Source organism: Oncorhynchus masou, chromosome 24 (genome assembly GCF_036934945.1).
Source record: "Oncorhynchus masou masou isolate Uvic2021 chromosome 24, UVic_Omas_1.1, whole genome shotgun sequence".
Taxonomy (NCBI): domain Eukaryota; kingdom Metazoa; phylum Chordata; class Actinopteri; order Salmoniformes; family Salmonidae; genus Oncorhynchus; species Oncorhynchus masou.
Genome location: NC_088235.1, coordinates 48,636,635 through 48,656,940, shown reverse-complemented (window position 1 = coordinate 48,656,940; position 20,306 = coordinate 48,636,635). Strand labels below are relative to the sequence as shown.

The 20,306-nt window shown below is 42.0% G+C and overlaps 2 protein-coding genes across 3 annotated transcripts in view; one reads left to right on the top strand and one right to left on the bottom strand.

Moving 5' to 3' along the window:
• Nucleotides 1–4,635, top strand: part of LOC135512289 (phytanoyl-CoA hydroxylase-interacting protein-like) — a 37,695-nt gene extending 33,060 nt beyond the window's left edge. The window contains exon 5 of the mRNA XM_064934166.1: nucleotides 1,547–4,635. Within this exon, the coding sequence (XP_064790238.1) occupies nucleotides 1,547–2,093 (547 nt within the window). The 3' untranslated portion in view covers nucleotides 2,094–4,635. The remainder of the gene's footprint in view (nucleotides 1–1,546) is intronic.
• Nucleotides 3,955–17,880, bottom strand: LOC135512288 (protein FAM13C-like). 2 transcript variants are annotated; one of them, XM_064934164.1, is made up of 11 exons: nucleotides 17,759–17,880; nucleotides 14,754–14,925; nucleotides 14,066–14,279; nucleotides 13,732–13,873; nucleotides 11,433–11,514; nucleotides 10,970–11,175; nucleotides 10,694–10,777; nucleotides 10,478–10,585; nucleotides 4,871–5,073; nucleotides 4,657–4,758; nucleotides 3,955–4,066 (listed from the first exon to the last, which is right to left on the bottom strand). In XM_064934164.1, exons 1-11 carry the CDS (start codon nucleotides 17,786–17,788, stop codon nucleotides 3,955–3,957), a joined length of 1,455 nt encoding a protein of 484 aa, XP_064790236.1. In that variant the 5' UTR covers nucleotides 17,789–17,880. The 2 variants fall into 2 exon arrangements, with proteins under 2 accessions (XP_064790236.1, XP_064790237.1); XM_064934165.1 differs by lacking the exon at nucleotides 17,759–17,880 and having other exon boundaries at nucleotides 14,754–15,437.
• Nucleotides 17,881–20,306: the final 2,426 nt, after the last annotated feature.

Here is a 20,306-nt window from a genome sequence, read left to right as displayed (position 1 = left end):
ATCCGTATCATGGATGTGTCGTGGAAGATCTGTGTTCAAATGTAAAGGTATTGTCAATTGAGCTGACATATGCAGTGCTTACTGTGAATGCAGTATCCGCGAACGCAGGAACATTGCCTTTTGTTAAATGGGATTTATCTGTTAATTGAATGATTAGAATATTCCACCCTGAAACATATAATTGTATGGAATTGATTAGAATGTATAAAATCATAATCAATAAATGTGTAGTCCTAGTCAGAATTAGGGTAAAACAATATAGCTAATGTTTGTCTTTATGGTATTTTAGATACAGACTGTCTGAGCAAAATTCAGTGCCGACCTGACTAGAGATTTGGGAGAGAACGAGGAGTACGTCTCAAGGTCAAGGTCTCCCTAATCTCTGTCGGCTGGGTAGTGAGATAGTATGTGCGTAGGATACCTTCTGTTTGTGTGTATGTATGTGCATAGGATATCTTCTGTTTGTGTGTATGTATGTGCATAGGATATCTTCTGTTTGTGTGTATGTATGTGCATAGGATATCTTCTGTTTGTGTGTATGTATGTGCGTAGGATATCTTCTGTTTGTGTGTATGTATGTGCGTAGGATATCTTCTGTTTGTGTGTATGTATGTGCATAGGATATCTTCTGTTTGTGTGTATGTATGTATGTGCATAGGATATCTTCTGTTTGTGTGTATGTATGTGCATAGGATATCTTCTGTTTGTGTGTATGTATGTGCATAGGATATCTTCTGTTTGTGTGTATGTATGTGCGTAGGATATCTTCTGTTTGTGTGTATGTATGTGCATAGGATATCTACTGTTTGTGTGTATGTATGTGCGTAGGATATCTTCTGTGTGTGTATGTATGTGCATAGGATATCTTCTGTTTGTCTGTATGTATGTGCATAGGATATCTTCTGTTTGTGTGTATGTATGTGCGTAGGATATCTACGGTCTGTGTGGAAGTATGTGCGCAGCTATAAAATGGATGTCTTTGTATTCTTGACTTTAGAACTTTCTCTGAATAAACTGTACTAACCTTTTGCATAAGCTGAGTCTTTGACTAATTATTATTATACCCATGGTCTTACAAACCTCGGGGATTGGTCAGAGCTATTGATTGATTGTTATTATAATTGGGATTGGAAATTCTCGTGACACCTTTAAATCTAAATTTAGCTATAACGCAGATCTTCCGTGATACTTCTGTGATAACAATTGAATTCAGCCCTAGATTACATTTATTAGGGGCTCGATTCAATCCATTGTGCTGAAGATCTGAGCTACAGTGAGATATACATTTTAAGAAGACTGCATTCGGTAAACACAGCATATGTCATCTTAAATCTGAAATTACCATGAAATTTCAATCTCGCTAGAAACACTGAATTTTCTATGATCTGGATTGAATCGAGCCCTAGATCTGTATTTTTACTCATTGTTTCTGAAATGGAGCCTTTCTGAGAACTTGTTTGCATTATCAATGCCTGGTTGTATTGATGATGCATTGTAATCTATAGTACAGTGAATACTCAGACAGTTGTCCATGTTTCCTCTCCAGGGAGGTGCATGGGAACCGCATGCTGCCAGCAGTGAAGGACAACAGTGGAAGCCACGGCTCACCTATCAGCGGAAAGCTGGAGGGCCTCTACTTCAGCTGCAACACAGAGTTCAACACAGGCAAGCCTCCCCAGGATTCCCCCTACGGCCGCACACGCTTTGAGATCCAGGCTGAGACCCTGTTCAACCCCAAGACTAACCTCTACTTCGGGGACTTCTACTGCATGTATACAGCCTACCACTATGTCATACTGGTGCTGGCCCCACAGGGCTCACCCGGCGATGACTTCTGCAAGGCAAGGCTGCAAGCGCTCGACATCACCAACAACCACTTCCTGACGTGCACGCTGGACGAGGAGGCGGGCGACGGGGCGCTGGTGTTCCGGCACGCCCAGGATGTGATCCTGGAGGTGATTTACACGGATCCCGTGGACCTGGTGCTGGGCACGGTGGCAGAGATCAGCGGGCACCAGCTTATGAGTCTTTCTACTGTCAACGCCAAGAAGGACCCCAGCTGCAAGACCTGCAACATCAGCGTGGGACGCTAGTGGGAGACTGGACTGGACCTGTGCTACAAACACATGCAACCCCAACCTTTACACACCTCTATATCCACAAAGAACCACCCTCCCAAAAGAAGAACAGTGCAAAAGAGGGACCCAGACTGTGAAAGAAATGTAACAGGGTGCGGTGCTAGAATTCACAATCCAATAGCATACACACACAAACATACACATAAACAAAACACATCATCCATAACCCTTTACATCCTCCAAGGATCACCCTCCCAAAAGTGTGGAACTCTATTCCAGCCTTCCGCCAACCCCGTCAGAAGAAAAACAATGCAAAAGAGGGAGGTGCCCCAACTGAAAGATCTACAGCTTAAGTGTGGGACCCCAACAACTTTGTCAGCATCATCCAAACCGGCTAGCCAACACTGGTCAATTAACTGACTGATCCCTTTAAATGTTCTAACCAAACATTCATTGTTGCCTGCATTTATTCACACAGCTTTTCTCATAGATTTTCCCTCCTGTTGTTTTTCAAACATCTCCTTCTCCCTTTGACATTTTCTGTTCACTTCAGTCCAGGTAGACAGGTGGTTGTGTTCCTCTTTTTCTGTCTCTTCTGGAAGGTCCAAGTTACTCCATACCTCCCTCCCTCTATTGGCAGAGACTGGTACTAATTTAGGGCTGCAGTGTCATCATCTTTATGCCAAAGGTATCACAAATGGAAATAACTTGCTGTAGAATAACAATACTAATGCAACAGCCACTAAAAAGCAAATTAACTCTGAGATCATCTTGGTAATTACTACTTGGTAACCTTTAAGAGCATGATGCTGTCGACTGCAATGTTTTATGTTTTATTTATTCTAGTTATAAGGAAACCATAGACTGTGTTTAGCAAAGTAAGTGTGAAAATATTTATTTTTTACTGATATATATAGAAACCAAAAGTGCACAATGTCAAGAGATCTGATCATAGGAAAGAATGGCATTTTGGGATAAAAATATATAAAAATATATCCCATTTAGCAGACGCTTTTGTCCAAAGCGACTTACAAGTCGGCTGGGGCCACTACTTTTACATATGGGTGGCCCCAGCGGGAATCGAACCCACGACGCTTGGCGTTGCAAGCGCCATGCTCTACCGACTGAGCCACACAGGGATGAAAAACACATTTGACTGCAGGAGTTACTTGCCCTATGCCAACATTCACACATTTTTTTTCTAGGTAATTTATAACTTGAATTGCCACAATGCATCATGTCAACTATTAACTAATACATATCATAGTACAAAGTGGGACTAAAAACCGATTGACATACACAAATATTCTACAGGATTGTCGGATTGTATATTTGGATGACATATCCTCCTTGCCAAGATTGCACTTTTCAAAGTGCCACATTTGAACATAGTACACCACCTGTTATACCGAGAATAGTTTTGCGAGAAGAAAATGCAAGTAACAATAGTGTCATAAAATAGCTTAGAAATTGATAAAACATGTATCTAACATCAACTGTGTTATATTTGTTCTCTTTGTTTCCTTAAAATTAAACTGTTACACTCGCTACATCAGTTGCATAAAATATTACAATTCCATCAGTTGCATAAAATATCATTTGTTATCATAAATAACAAAGTACTTGTTATGGGACAAAAAATTGTTGGATGTCGCCCAGCAACTCTTGTATCATCTTGCCATCACTCTTAACTAAAGTGAGAGTCAGTCAACATCAAAGTAATTTAAAGTGCATCACCATGTAACCATGGCATGAAACATGACAAGAAGTACCGGTATTTCACTTTGAAAATTGTTTAGAAACTAAAGGTCCTATAAATGAGTAAAAAAGTGTTTCAAAATAAAAGTCCCACTGTGAAGGAAGCTTAGACAGTCTTCTAAGTATCCTGTTTACTGAGCAGGGCTTCCAGTAAGTGGAGTTTAGCTTTTAGGTGCTTGTACTCGCAGTACTCCTCTGCCATGGGCCCGCGGTCCTCTTTCTGGGCATTCCTTTAAAGACGAGGAAGAGAAACATACTATCTTAATATTTTAGACAAGCTGCAGCTTCCTTTACTGGTATAGTCCTTGTGTTGCCTTATTCAGATAACATTGTACAGTGAGTATTGTAATTAAAGCATTGTATTTTAGGGCTCTATTCAATCTGCATCACGGAAATTCAGCCTTACAGCGTGATTGAAATTTAAAGGCAATGTTCCCACTTAGGTGGAGAATGCATTCATGGTAAACGCTGCTTATGTCGGCTCAATCGGAAATGGACTTTACATTTCTATTGGGGAATCTGTAATGCTTCAGTGTTACAGATTGAATAGAGCCCTACTTAAAAAAACTGCTACATGTACAAAAGATGTGTGTACTGTAGTTCAGAGCAGTTGTCTATTTCTCTGTCTCTCTCCTAAGTACTTCTTTGTGTCGTATTAACGTGAGTGTGCATCACGCTGTTGTATCATTCTGCTGATTTCTTTTGGTGGATGTTTTATTTTATTTTTCACAAGGCATTGTTGAACTATGGATACCAAATGTTCCAGTTTGTTAAAAGAAAATTAAAGAAAAAGCAAACAGTGAAGTGTAACGAGTCTTACCTGTCGGTCTGTGTGTAGAAGTGGTCCTCAAAGTCTCGGAGTACTGAACGGAGTCTCTTCTTCTCTGCTCGTGTCACCCTCAGCTGCTCCAGTAACTCTGATCTACAGTACAGTAGGAGGGGTCACAGAGAGGAGTGAGACAAGAATACATATAGCAAGGCCTCACTCCAAAATGAATCTATGGACTAGCAAGAGAAGTTAACCAGGGGCATACCTTGATGCCTCGTGCAGTGTTGCTGTGGTGAAACTGGGTGGATGTAGACTTTTGATCTCCTCTAGAGGCGACACGAGAGGTGTGCTGGCTACCTCATTATGCGGTAGACACAGTGACTCTTCTGAAGACACACAGTGCAACGCTGTATGAGGTAGCCAGGGGCTGTCCTTCACATACTCTTCATCAGAACACTCCTCTTCCTCCTGTAGGGAATCAGAGCACAGAGAATGTAGAATAATAGTGAAGACATCAAAACTATGAAATAACAAATGTGGAATTATGTAGTAACCAAAAAGTGATAAACAAATTCTTCAAAGTAGCCACCCTTTGCCTGATGACAGCTTTGCACACTCTTGGCATTCTCTCAACCAGCTTCATGAGGTAGTCATCTGGAATCTATTTCAATTAACACGTGTGCCTTGTTAAGTTAATTTGTGGAATTTATTTTCTTCTTAATATATTTGAGCCAATCAGTTGTGTTGTGTCAAGGTAGGGGTGGTATACAGAAGATAGCCCTATTTGATAAAAGACCAAGTCCATATTATGGCAAGAACAGCTCAAATAAGCAAGAAGAAATGACAGTCCATCATTACTTTAAGACATAAAGGTCAGTCAATTTCAAGAACTTTAAAGGAAAACCCAGAGTTACCTCTGCTGCAGAGGATAAGTTCATTAGAGAGTTACCAGCCTCAGAAATTGCAGCCCCAAAAAATGCTTCACAGAGTTCAAGTAACAGACACATCTCAACATCAACTGTTCAGAGGAGACTACGTGAATCAGGCCTTCATGGTTGAAGAAACCACTACTAAAGGACACCAATAAAAAGTAGAGACTTGCTTGGGCTAAGAAACACGAGCAAAGGATATTACACTGGTGGTCTGATGAGTCCAAATCTGAGATGTTTAGTTCCAACCACCATGTCTTTGTGAGACACAGGTGAATGCATTTCTTTGTGAGATGCAGGTGAACACAGGTAAACGAGTAGGTGAACGGATGATCTCCGCATATGTGGTTCCCACCGTGAAGCATGGAGGAGGTGTGAGGGTGTGGGATGCTTTGTGGTGACACTGTCTGATTTATTTAGAATTCACAGTACACTTAACCAGCATGGCTACCACAGCATTCTGCAGCAATATACCATCCCATCTGTCTTGGATTTAGTGGGAATATAATTTGTTTTTCAACAGGACAATGACCCAACACACATCAGCGCTATTTGACCAAGAAGGAGAGTGATGGAGTGCTGCATCAGATGACCTAGCCTCCACAATCACCCAACCTCAACCCAATTGACATGGTTTGGGATGAGTTGGTGTGTCCAAACTTGACTGGAACTGTATATAATTTGGGATTTAAAAACAAAAATCACAAAAGTGGAGCACTGGGCCTTTATTATTCCTGTATTAGGGGACTGATATAGCCTTCTATAGCATAGCCCAAATGTAAAACACAGCAATATATCTCAGTTTATTGTATAAATCGTGAATGCATTGGATTGCAATGCTGGTGCTGTAAAATATTCCAGTCCAGTAGTCCAGTTTAATGAATTACAGTGTTGACTAATCCAAGTGTAGGCTACGACAATGTACATAGAGAAGAATGCTAAAATGTTTGTTTTTTTGTTTTTGTTTTTCACCTTTATTTAACCAGGTATGCAAGTTGAGAACAAGTTCTCATTTACAATTGTGACCTGGCCAAGATAAAGCAAAGCAGTTCGACACATACAACGACACAGAGTTACACATGGAGTAAAACAAACAGTCAATAATACAGTAGAAGTAAGTCTATATACGATGTGAGCAAATGAGGTGAGATAAAAAAGGTCCATGGTGGCAAAGTAAATACAATATAGCAAGTAAAACACTGGAAAGGTAGATTTGCAGTGGAACAATGTGCAAAGTAGAAATAAAAATAACGGGGTGCAAAGGAGCAAAATAAATAAATAAATACAGTAGGGAAAGAGGTAGTTGTTTGGGATAAATTATAGGTGGGCTATGTACAGGTGCAGTAATCTGTGAGCTGCTCTGACAGCTGGTGCTTAAAGCTAGTGAGGGAGACAAGTGTTTCCAGTTTCAGAGATGTTTGTAGTCTGTTCCAGTCATTGGCAGCAGAGAACTGGAAGGAGAGGCGGCCAAAGAAAGAATTGGTTTTGGGGGTGACCAGTGAATTATACCTGCTGGAGCGCGTGCTACAAGTGGGTGATGCTATGGTGACCAGCGAGCTGAGATAAGGGGGGACTTTACCTAACAGGGTCTTGTAGATGACATGGAGCCAGTGGGTTTGGCGACGAGTATGAAGCGAGGGCCAGTCAACGAGAGCGTACAGGTCGCAATGTTGTGTAGTATATGGGGCTTTGGTGACAAAACGGATGGCACTGTGATAGACTGCATCCAATTTGTTGAGTAGGGTATTGGAGGCTATTTTGTAAATGACATCGCCGAAGTCGAGGATTGGTAGTTATGGTCAGTTTTACAAGGGTATGTTTGGCAGCATGAGTGAAGGTTGCTTTGTTTCGAAATAGGAAGCCAATTCTAGATTTAACTTTGGATTGGAGATGTTTGATGTGCGTCCGGAAGGAGAGTTTACAGTCTAACCAGACACCTAGGTATTTGTAGTTGGCCACGTATTCTAAGTCAGAGCCGTCCAGGGTAGTGATGTTGGACAGGCGGGCAGGTGCAGGCAGCAATCGGTTGAAGAGCATGCATTTAGTTTTGTGTTTAAGAGCAATTGGAGACCACTGGAAGGAGAGTTGTATGGCATTGACGCTTGCCTGGAGGGTTGTTAACACAGTGTCCAAAGAAGGGCCAGAAGTATACAGAATGGTGGTGTCTGTGTAGAGGTGGATCAGAGACTCACCAGCATCAAGAGCGACATCATTGATGTATACAGAGAAGGGAGTCGTCCAAGAATTGAACCCTGTGGCACCCCCATATAGACTGCCAGAGGTCCGGACAAAAGACCCTCCGATTTGACGCACTGAACTCTATCAGAGAAGTAGTTGGTGAACCAGGCGAGGCAATCATTTGAGAAACCAAAGCTGTTGAGTCTGCCGATGAGGATGTGATGATTAACAGAGTCGAAAGCCTTGGCCAGATCAATGAATACGGCTGCAGAGTAATGTTTCTTATCGATGGCGGTTAAGATATCGTTTATGACCTTGATCGTGGCTGAGGTGCACCCATGACTAGCTCTGAAACCAGATTGCATAGCAGAGAGGGTATGGTGAGATTCGAAATGGTCGGTAATATGTTTATTGACTTGGCTTTCTGTCGCAGCCTACTAGGAGTGGTGGGTTGGAGTCAGGCGCAGAGAGCAGGGTTGGTAAATCGTAATTTATTCTCCGGCAAAAAACGGTCACGCCAACATACAGGGCGCATAAAACAGACCAGCCCAAACACAGGACCAAACAGTCCGGAGAATACAAACATGAAACCACAACCAACAGAGTAACAAAAATCTATCCCGCACAAAACAAGGGCGGGTCAAACTACTACATATAGGGAAGCTAATTAAACCAAAATACACACAGGTGAAACTAATAAGACAAAACCAACAGACAAACAAAAAAGGGATCGGTAGCGGCTAGCAGGACGGTGTCAACGACCGCCGAGCACCGCCCGAACAGGCAGGGGAGCCAACTTCGGCAGAAGTCGTGACACTTTCGAAGACCTTAGAAAGGCAGGGTCGGATAGATATAGGTCTGTAGGAGTTTGGGTCAAGAGTGTGTCCCCCTTTGAAGAGGGGGATGACCGTAGCTGCTTTCCAATCTTTGGGAATCTCAGACGACACGAAAGAGAGGTGTGGTCAGTGGCAGATCAAAATAGCAGGTGAATGGAGGAGGAGTTGTCCATGGTCGTCATTCTAGGTCCTTTATTACCCTGTTCATAATGAGCATGGGGCGGTTACATTTTGGTTTCTGCTCAGATGGATGAAGCCAGCAGGGAACACATACAGACACCACTGGTTACAGACCTACCAAAGATCTTACTTGCAGTGGTGTATCGCAAATTCTTTTTAGATGAGGGAGTGCAAATAAATATGTAAATGACGTCAACATTTCCTCAATCAAAGTTTGTAATGACAGATGTAGCCTATTGAATAGCCTATCATGGCACTTCAGCCCTGTCCCTGAAGTGCTACTGTCCTGTTGGGTTTCACTACAACCCCAGTTGTAACTAACTCGATTAATCTTATCAACCAGCTAATTATTAGAATCAGGTGCACTAAATTAGGCTTGAAAATGAAAACCTACAGGATGGTAGCTCTCCAGGATCAGGGTTGGATAGCCCTGTTATTAAAAAAATGATGCCTAAAATGCATCCTCCAATTGCAACGTTCGTCTATGCCCACACATATTGTCTCAGGAAAATGTAATATTTTTAATACCCTCAAACACCAAGTTAGGCATACCTAATTTCTAAATAGGCCGTCATCACTGTCAATCGTGAATTATAATTATTCAAGTTTTACCGGTGAAACTGCATCTCCATGCCAATCATTTGATTGATCTCAATCAGTTTCATGGGAATAGCCTATGCATTTCAATCTTCTTGAATTACTGTTTTGTGAACAAATTATAGCAGATGAAGTTAAAATGTATTGTATTTTGAACCAATCAAAGCATATATCCTGCATAGTGGCTCCGCATAGTGGCGCATTATACTATTTACTGTATTTACTATTTACTATTTATCTATGTGGCACCCCATAGAGACTGCCAGAGGTCCAGACAACAGGCCCTCAGATTTGACACACTGAACTCTATCTGAGAAGAAGTTGGTGAACCAGGCGAGGCAGTCATTTACGAAACCAAGGCTGTTGAGTCTGCTGATAAGAATGTGGTGAAAGTACTGAGTAAAGGACCTGAATACTTTTGTAAATGTGATGTTTCAGTTTTTTTTTTTTTTATACATTTGCAAAATGTTCTACGTAACTGTTTTTGCTTTGTTATTATGGGGTATTGTGTGTAGATTAATGAGGGGGGAAACTATTTAATCTAGTTTAGAATACGGCTGTAATGTAACAAAATGTGGAAAAGTCAAGGAGTCTGAATACTTTCCAAATGCACTGTATCGTTCTGGGTTCTACTGCGCAAGAGCAGGTCGGTGGAGTTTTATAAACATCAAGGCAGACAGGTGATGATTTTTTATTTATTTTATGTTCTGAAGTTGACAAGACTCCAATGGGCCTCTGCATTGCACACATGTAGCCTACAGTTCTGCATCATTCACCAGAGAGAATACAGGGAAGAAACCACAATTTACCTACCTGTAGGGTGCTACAGCCTAGATCTTTATTTGGTTTGTCATTCTATAATTTTCATGCAATTTTTGAGGTAAATAAATATAATTTATTTTAGAGTTGATGAGAATACATTTTTCTGTGTATTCTCAAATTGAAAAAAGTTAGGGAGCTCCCCCAGCACTATACACACCTGACTACATGTGAAGTTAAGCCACATCTCCTCACACAGCCCCATCCCCAAACTACTAGTGTGTGTGTGTGTGTGTGTGTGTGTGTGTGTGTGTGTGTGTGTGTGTGTGTGTGTGTGTGTGTGTGTGTGTGTGTGTGTGTGTGTGTGTGTGAGAGAGAGAGAGAGAGACTTACTATTGTGGTGATGAAAGGGATGGTGGTGGAGGAACACAGGAGCTGCTGTTTGACCTGGCGGTAGCGATCATAGAAGGGCTTCATCAGAGTCTTCTCCTGCCTGGTGCTCTGAAAACACACACACAAAAAAAATATATAATAATATTAAACATTATGGCTACTCATTCAGAAGCTACACTAAAATAGACATTTACAAGGCACACTGGGCAGTCTTACCGGTCGTCCATGCAGGCTCTCAAAGTGGAGCAGACACTTCTGCAGGGTGACCTTTTCCACAGCCATCTGAGCCGGAGTCATCTCCTGGACCAGGAGCCAACCAGTGGCAATACAGTCAGACACAAGGCCAAACAAAAGAGTAATAGACCACAGCAGAGTTACACTGACAGTATAACACTCAACTAATCAAGAGTAATCTTGGTTTGAGAATAGGTCCTTTCATAACTATGTACATTTCCATCGCATTACCTGGTAATTCACAATGTGTCGTTTTACCTTGATGTTATCTGGCAGTCCCTCCTGTCGTTTCTCCATCATTCTCTTGTTCAGGCTATCGACAGTCTCCTTCAGTGAGGGTTTGTTGTTACTGTTCTGGTAGTGCTCCATCGCCCCCTGGGGGTCTCTGGTTGACCTGCATGTAGCTGTGTTCCGTCCTCTCTGCTGCTCTCTGAGCCCATCCACACACTGTTTCAGCTTCAGCTCTACACATAGACAGAGGTTCCATTTGACAATATAGAACACTCATATATATATCAATATAGATTCAGAATACATGTCCCTCCTCTCCAAATATATATATTTTTTAATAGCATAAATAATTATGAACATTTCCTTACAAATAATAATGATACATTATACAGCCACCAAGATGGTGTCTTGGTGTTACATTCTTTCACTTCAGCAGCAGTTCACACAGGGTTTTTGAAATGCATCTGATTGCAACAAGTCAAGTTCTTACCTTTCAGCTGCTTGCGAGACTTAGTGAGGTCTCGCATCAGCCTAGATATTTCTGGGTGGGCAGTCTTATCATTGTATGCTGGCTGCCACAGAAAAACAACACAAACTCATGAATATATGACACATAGAAAGAGGTATATTCATATATGGCTAAATATATCCTATGATTATTATCAATCCATAAACACTAGATGGAGCTACACTAAACTCATGTGTTCTACTGGAACGAGAACTACAGCACTAGAAAAGGCAGGAGTGTAATGTGTGAAAACATCCAGTAGGAGAACTCTTTGAATTGGATTATTCTGTTCCCAAACCATCAACTTTTTCCTAAGGCTGTGTGCAGCTGGTATTGGGCTGAGTTGGCACTTTAGAAAAGGAAACGGAAGTCGAGTCTGGTGAGAGAGAGAGAGAGAGCGGTTTGAACCAGTCTAAACTGGCTTGGAAGAGAGAGAGGAGATATGACTGTCTGTGGCCTTGATTCTTTGACTCAGCAGGAGGAAATGCATTCCTCCCACTGGGCACACCATGTTGTTTCAATGTGGATAATTGGGTAATATTTCGCTGAGACGTTGATCAATGAGATTACAACCTATATTCACCCACTCAAAAAGACAGACAAAAGGTAGTTGAATTTACAATGTGTTATTGATTTGCTGATTTTTTTCCCAGAAAGAACTTCAGTTGTGGCAAATCGGATAAGATAAAGATACATATTGTAAACATATAAACAGAAACAGCTTTAATATAAACAGACTGTCAGCTTTAATTTGAGGGTATTTTCATCCATCTCGGGTGAACCGTTTAGAAATTACAGCACGTTTTGTACACAGTCCTCCCATTTTAGGGGACCAAAAGTATTGGGAAAAAATGCACTTATATCTGTATTAAACTAGTAAAAGGTTAAGTATTTGATCCCATATTCATAACACACAATGGCTTCATCAAGCTTGTGACTCTACAAATTTGTTGGATGCATTTGCTGTTTGTTTTGGTTGTTTCAGATTATTTTGTGCCCAATAGAAATGAATGGTAAATAATGTATTGTGTCATTTTGGAGTCACTTTTATTGTAAATAAGAATATGTTTCTAAACACTTCTACATTCACGTGGATGCTACCATGATTACAGATAATCCTGAATGATTTGTGAATAATGATGAGTGAGGAAGTTTAAACGCACAAATATCATACACCCCCAAAAATGCTAACTTCCCCGTTTATTGTAACTGTGAAAGGTTAGCTACAGTATTTGTGATATGTTGGATTCACGTCTTCATCTCAAACAAAAATCTAAGCTAAAGAATAGGATTAAATCAAATCAAAAATATAAATGCACTTAAATCATGTTTGATTTGATTTAGTCCTACTCTTTAAGTTACATTTTGGGTTGGGATGGAGACGAGAATCAAACATATCATTTATTATTTTGTAGAAAAGCTGTAATTAAAGCCAGACTAAGTCAGTGGCATAGAACTGTCAAAGCAGAAGATCTCCTTCAAATGTTGATATTCGGTTGTGTTGACAACTAAACACAATTCAATATCACTAAATATAATTTCATTTGAAATCAACTAGAGCTTGAAACCCTAGGCCTGTTGTACTGTCTATTTTTAGTTGGGTTGAATTGAAACAATAGGTGTTGATGACTTTGCAAATGGTATCTATATAGGCCTAAATAGTATCATTTATGATATATGTGCTATCATTTCATTTGCTCTGTTAAAACTACACTGGAATGACTTCGAAAGCAGCAATGAATCTATTTCATTTTTAAGTGGAGCTCCCTCAACATTTATTCTCACGATAGTACATTGGTAGTAGTCTGTGAAAAATAGCTAAGCAGGGCTGGTCTTGGTTAAAAGGGTAGCTATAGATAGATTTTCCAGTAGGAGGTGCTGCCCACCCTATAGTTTTTTTCCCCGTGATAGTAGATACAACGTTGAAGATCTGACATTGTTTTAATGGTACAAATTCAACATATTTCATACAAGGGTTGTCTATGTTGAAATGTGGTTACCATGATGACATAATCCTGTGGTTAAAATTTCACCATCAAAACAACAGTTGAGGTTGATTACTTTTTTCAAATCCAATGTATTTTCCACACAATATGTTGACAAATTATGTTGAAACAACCTTTCTCTGCAGTTTGTCCAGTGGGCTTTGTCTTTATGAGACACAGTGTATTAAAGCTCTCATCAGTCAAACCATGGATTTATTCAGAAACTAAAAGGTTGGCCTCTGGGCTATAATATGGTTGTAAATAAACGTTGATATTTGATGGTTTTACTGTCTCACCCTGTAGTGTCTCTCTTGCTCAAATCGCTCCTCAAAATGTCTGATCCTCTTCCTCAGGTTCTGGATGTGTCTGTTTAGCATTGTGACTGATGGGGTCTTGATAGCCCCCTCTGCTGGTTCAGTCCTGACTGTGTAATGAGCCCTGGTGAGGGAGGGAGAGCGAGAATGGTAAGTTTCCACATTTATCCATCACATATGCTTCCAAGACACACCCACTAATACACAACACACACTTAACACGCATAAACCTTGGACACACAAAGCTACATACTCTCTCCATCCGCACACACAAAAACCGAACACAAACACACAACACTTGAACACAGTCTCTTACATCCTGATGTATTGTGAGCAGGGTGGGGATGGGGCAGTTTCCGGGTCTGTATTGAAGCGCTGGCCCTGGCTGAGGTTGTGGCAGCGGGGGGACGGAATGGGACAGTCGCCAGCCGCGAGGCGCTGGAGGAGAGGAATAGGACCAGGGGTCAGCAGACACTCACTGCTGCTCCCCTCAGAGAGAGACATGGGGGCCCTATGGACCGGACTGGCTTCTGACAGGGAGCAGAGGGTGGAGGGAGAGAGACAACGGGGTCAAAGTACAGAAAGGAAATGAGGACTAACAGGTTTGAAACTATAACAAAGCTAGTGGTGTAGTTGTGCACCTGTCCTACTGGTCAAAAACAACTAACTTCACCTCATATCCAGAACATACTCCAAAGATATCTGCCCTTATACACACACTGCTCCTACTGTATCTTTAGCATCCTGGCGCATCGTGACTTGATAAGCAAGCATGAGACATGCCCACCCAAAGCTAACACTGACAAGAGCTTATATTATCCACTAAACATAAGACAGATGAAGAGACACTCACAAAAAAAGCACTAAATATCAATCATAGTGTACAAGATATCACACAGTACGAGAATAACCAATTTGCTTACGAGGAGACGAGGGTTGAGAGAGATAGGAGAGAAGGAATAGATTAAAGAAAATGAGGGACAGGGAAGGTGTTGTTCTCCTACCTGTCAGTGAAGTGCTGATGATGTCCTGGTCCTGTTTTGGGAGGGATTGGAGAGATGGGGTTAGGCTCTGGTAGTCATTGGTACAAGGGGGGAGTTCCAGGACCTCCTGGGGCGTTCCGGGGGGCGAGGTGCACAGCTCAGCCTCCAGGGCTTGCTGCTTCAGGGAGGGGCTCTGGAAACAGAAGCAGAACATACCTTCAGAATTAGGGGTCTGGAGAAGGTAAAACAGGGGTGCAGATCCCCTGTCTGGGGTGGAAAGGTTGAAGAAGGTGGGTGGCAAAATCCTGATGATGGCAGTTAAGAGGGCTTGTCCTTAGGGAAAGTGATCTTGTGTTGTGTCCGTGTGCCCAACACCTCAGTTATAAAAGGGTGGCGTAAGACATGACGTTAGCAGCCACATAATGTATCTTGTCTCGGTTCTGCTCTCCCCTAGGTTTCCTCAGACCTGGATCCACATGTGATCCCATTAGTTAGATCCCTGTGTGTGTGACAGCGTACTCAGCTTCCTCAGAACGGTGAAATCCATGTGTTCTGTAATTCTCATAGTATCACTGTTAGTGATTCAGTAGAATCAATGTATGTCTGCACATATCTGTGTTTTCCCTGTTTTTCCCGGTCTGTCTGCGTTCCCCATGATGCTTCCGCTGCTCCGGCTCACCTCCACATGATGGATTATTCATAGCGTCAGGGAAACGTTCGGGAAAACCATGCGTGTGGGAATATGATGGGGGGGGGGGGAGTCTCCGTGGTAACGTTGTGAGGCTGAGCATTCTAATTGGAGAGAAGGAAGGCTGACGTTGTTAGCTCAGTGTGAGCCACAGTAGGGGGTTGACATGGGTTGTTCTGTGAGCGTCCGTACTAGGATAAAATAGGTTTTGATGCATAAATATGGGGTAGTCTGGGGGATGGAGGGTAAAGGGGGGCTCGTTCAGTTTTGTTTGACATCATGATTTGGTGAGGTTCTAGCCCACTCCTTCTCGCTGTTCATTCATTTAAAAAACTGTGTGCGTCAGACAGGAGACAGAGGAAAGGGAGGGGGCAATTACTCACACACACGCACGTGCACACACACACACGCACAAACGCTAACCTGTATGAATGCACACACTTGCCATTAGCCAATGCAAATGTATTCCACTTCCCAAAATATTAAAATCAATACCGCAGTGTCAATAAGAATGACCCATATCTGAAATGAAACCATTGCCCCTGATTGCAATGCAATTAATGACTCACCATCTAAAATGAGAGCTCAAGTAAACGGTTCTATTCTGGGCTGTTTATAACACTCATATATTGACATGTTTTTGCTGTTGGATTTGAGATAGCCAGCCAGCCAGCCAGCCAGCCAGACAGACAGTATGTCTATACCTCAGGCACAGACAGAATTGACTAATTTGACATGTTCCTTGTGCATCTCTGTCTGGCCAGAATGTGTTTTCTGTTCCTTTACCTGGACCAGCCCCTGGCCATGTAGGGATATCAAAAAGGTTGTTGTGTCTTTCAGAACTGCTGTACCTCATGGCAGAGGTTTTCAGTACAGCCGCCAATTTGATCTCTCCTCACCATTACAGAACCACTAACACTAGCTGCAGAGTTGCCACCATTCTGTGGCTGTTGCTGCTGACATTTTTTGTTTGTTTTCCATGAAGTTGAAAATGTTTTTCAATTAAGGCTTCTTTCAAAGCACACCAATTAAAACAGAGTGGAGCATTGAAATTTGATTATTTAAAAAACTTTTTTTTTACTATTCCATACGAGACATTAGAGAAGACTTTGATGGGACTGTTGGCATAGGCCATATCCAGCAGTGAGAGAATACATGCTTTGTTTCCTGAATCATTACGAAAATAACTTACTCCCTTAGCCCTTGCCATCATGAAAGTACAGTAATATCTTTGTTGACAAAAATAAAACTGGGTCTTCCCTAAACGCTTGTCTGTAAGCAGGTATTGGTTCTAGGTAGCTGTCTTAACTCAACTACATGGTGCAGGAAGTTTCTGATGAACTCTACCAACAGAGTTCATATTTGTCATCTGTAGTACCGTGCCTTTCTTGGTTTGCTGAAATCCATACTTTTTCAAGAAACATGAATCAAATACAATCGCCAATTTATTGCTTGTTCCGTTTTTTTCGAAAATGGCAAAGTGCCAATTGAATCTCCAGAGACGTAGGCCAAGGTCTCCAAATACTTATTGACCAATCAAATCACACAATCTAGGCCTATGTCATCGGAGATACAATCGGCAGATGCGCATTTGCACTGAGTTGCCATTTTCGAGAAACAGAAGCGTGCAAACAGTCCCTGGTTGTATTTGATTAACATTTATTGAAAAAGTATGGGTCAGGTCTAGGTCGAGTTGTCTTTGGGTCCATTCAGGTCTGACTGTCCTCGGGTCCGGGTCCATATATTTGGACCCGTGAAGACCTCTAGTCTCTGCTTAACTGAAACAGAAACTTCCTTCAGCATGGAGTTGTGTTTTGTCAGCTAGGTTCTGGGGGTCCTGGGCCTGCCAGCTCCCTGACACCCACCTGGAGCACTCATAGCTGGCGGGGTTATGCTCAGGATCCTTTATGTCCTAAAACCCAATTCATACAATATCTTCATCAATAGACTCTGCATACCCTGACTCATCAATTGAAACATACTGTACCATGCTGTACTTTGTGAATACTGACATCAATTGTTGCTGCAATTCAACTATTGGGACCAATTCATATATTTTAACAAACATATCTTCTGCTCATTAACTTTTTTCATTTTTATCTAACAACTTCTTCATAGGGGCCCGCGTTGCAGGTCACAATAAACATGGTGGTTTAGAAATAGCTCTGGATGTATGATGATGTTAACATCTAGGCTATCACTGAATACAGACACATACACACTTACAGTGCGTTGAGCTGAGGGTGAATCATCATATTGTGATGTGTTTTTGCATTGTTAATGAGAAAAGTGATGTGTGAGTGAGAGAGAGAGATAGAGAAAGAACGAGAAAGATCACCTGGTAATAGTCTTCTTTACTGTGGTCCATGAGTCCACAGATGGCTAAACAGGCCTCTCTCCTCCTCTTTGTCCTCTTCCTCCTTTACACTGAAGGAGGTGACTGGGTCTTCCTCCTGTTGTGACCTTGTCCTGCTCAGGAAGATATATACAAGCTGAACGGCATTCTTCAATACTTTTTCAAAAAGCCTGTCATCTGATATTATGACCCAAGACTTGAGCAGGCAGCTTGGGGTGGATAACCTTGAACTTCTCAATAAGGACATCCCAATGAAGCAGACATGAATAAATAAACTGCATGTTAAGTAAGTGAACAGATGCAGGGGTCATATGGAGCAGGGTCACTAACTGATGTCATCTCCCACCCCCCGGGGACTCTGGGACAAAGTATTGACGAATGACCCACAGCACCCCAGAGAGACCCATCTTCCCCTGGGACATCCAGGATCCTCCTCCCCCTGTTGGCTAGGCTCCCCAGCTGTTCCAGGATCAGCGAAGCAGGTGAGGACACAGCCAGGCTCGTCATCCACAACATCCTCCAATATGTCTGGGATCAGGTGCTGTGTGTGGCTAGTGATGTCCGAGCCAAGGTACAAGGTCTTAGGACTACAGAGAGGGGGGTATAATACAAGTATAATGTAAAAGGAATGAGTAATATTTTTTGTTTAGTAGGAGGACATATTGCTCATTATTGTCCCCTATTCCTGCAATGGCCAAAATAATATACATTGTGCAAATTTGAGTAACAAGTTCAAGCATGGACAACATTATTTTGAACATGAACTTAAATTAGATTAAACATACATTAAAGCATTTGTAAATATTGACTTTCACAAAATCAAGAACTGTCTTCCTACTTCTGGGTGTGAATACATCTAGTTTTACACCTTTCAGACCTCCATTTAGTCTTCATCTGCCTGCTCTCAGCAAAACAAAACACTACTGATCTGCCCAGGGGTAACATGTGCTGCCAGTAGTCTGGGAATGTAACCCAAGTGGTCTAACTCTTATACACAAGGTTAGCAGCAGCAACTAGCGTCCTGTCCAGTGGGTGTACATTAAGCTGCCTCACGCTACAGAAACAGGAGATAGGCTCCTGCCCCCATGGGCCATTCTGGCTTGGACAAGGCTTGCTTACTTCACTTAGCAGCAGCAACTACACACTGACTTCGCCTCATTCAACTCATTTGAGTTGCAAAACACGTGCAAGGTGCATGCACTGTAGAAATCAGTGGAGGTTGGTGATAGGAGCAATAGGAGAACAGGCTCATTGTGATGGCTGGAATGGAATAAATGGAATGAAGTCAAACATTTGGTTTACAAATGTTTGATGAGTTTGATAGCATTCCATTCCTTCCATTCCCGCCTTTACAATGAGCTCATCCTCCTATAGCTTCTCCCACCAGCCTCCGCTGCACCTTGCAACTGTTTTGCAACTCAAATGAGTTGAATGAGGCGAAGTCAGACTCCACTGGTAGAAATGCACTAGAATGTCTGGTAAGCATCCTGCAAAAAATGTTCAAGAACAATCTAAAAGTAGGACAGTAATTAACAAAGCAATTTTTTGGAATGCAGTGAAGATCACACTTTTCAGATTACATGTATTTTATAGCATGCAATCAAACCAGTTTTATTCAGTGTAAATATTCAGCCCCAACTTGCAAATTACTGTAGCTAGTCTCAGATGCTGAAGCAAAGAAGACAGGAGAACATTTGGGACACTCAACCAAGACCAAACAACCAGCTGATTACACTTGATGAACAGTGTTCACCATGGACAAACAAGAAGGGTGAGCGCAATGACACTCATGCAAATTAGACTGGCACCATGAGGGCATAGTAGAGTACTGGAACCTTGACAGCCTTCAAAGGATGGCTCACTCGCCTCCGAGCAGGCTTAGCAATTTCACTTACTGCACTGTCGGAACTAGAAGCACAAGCATTTCGCTACACTCTCATTAACATCTGGTAACCATGTGTACGTGACCAATAAAATTTGATTTGATTTGATGTGCTGCTCAGGGTCAGCCAATAGGAGCTGTGTAACCCAGATGGAAGTAGGTCAGCTGTCAGAGAGAGAGAGAGAGAGAGAGAGAGAGAGAGAGAGAGCACCACCTCTTATCCAGACCCTCAGAAAAATCGTTTTTCAACCACTCCACAAATGCGCCTTTAAACTGCTTGGAGAATTCCAGAAAATGATGGCTTTAGAAGCTTCTGATAGGCTAATTGACATCATTTGAGTCAATTGGAGGTGTACCTGTGGATGTATTTCAAGGCCTACCTTCAAACTCAGTGCCTCTTTGCTTGACATCATGGGGAAATTAAAATAAATGTTTTAAAAAATGTAGACCTCCACTAGTCTGGTTCATCCTTGGGAGCAATTTCCATATGCCTGAAGGTACAACGTTCATCAATAGTACAAACACCATTGGACCACGCAGCCGTGATACCGCTCACGAAGGAGACGCGTTCTGTCTCCTAGAGATTAACGTACTGTGGTGAGGAAAGTGCAAATCAATCTCAGAACAATAGCAAAGGACCTTGTGAAG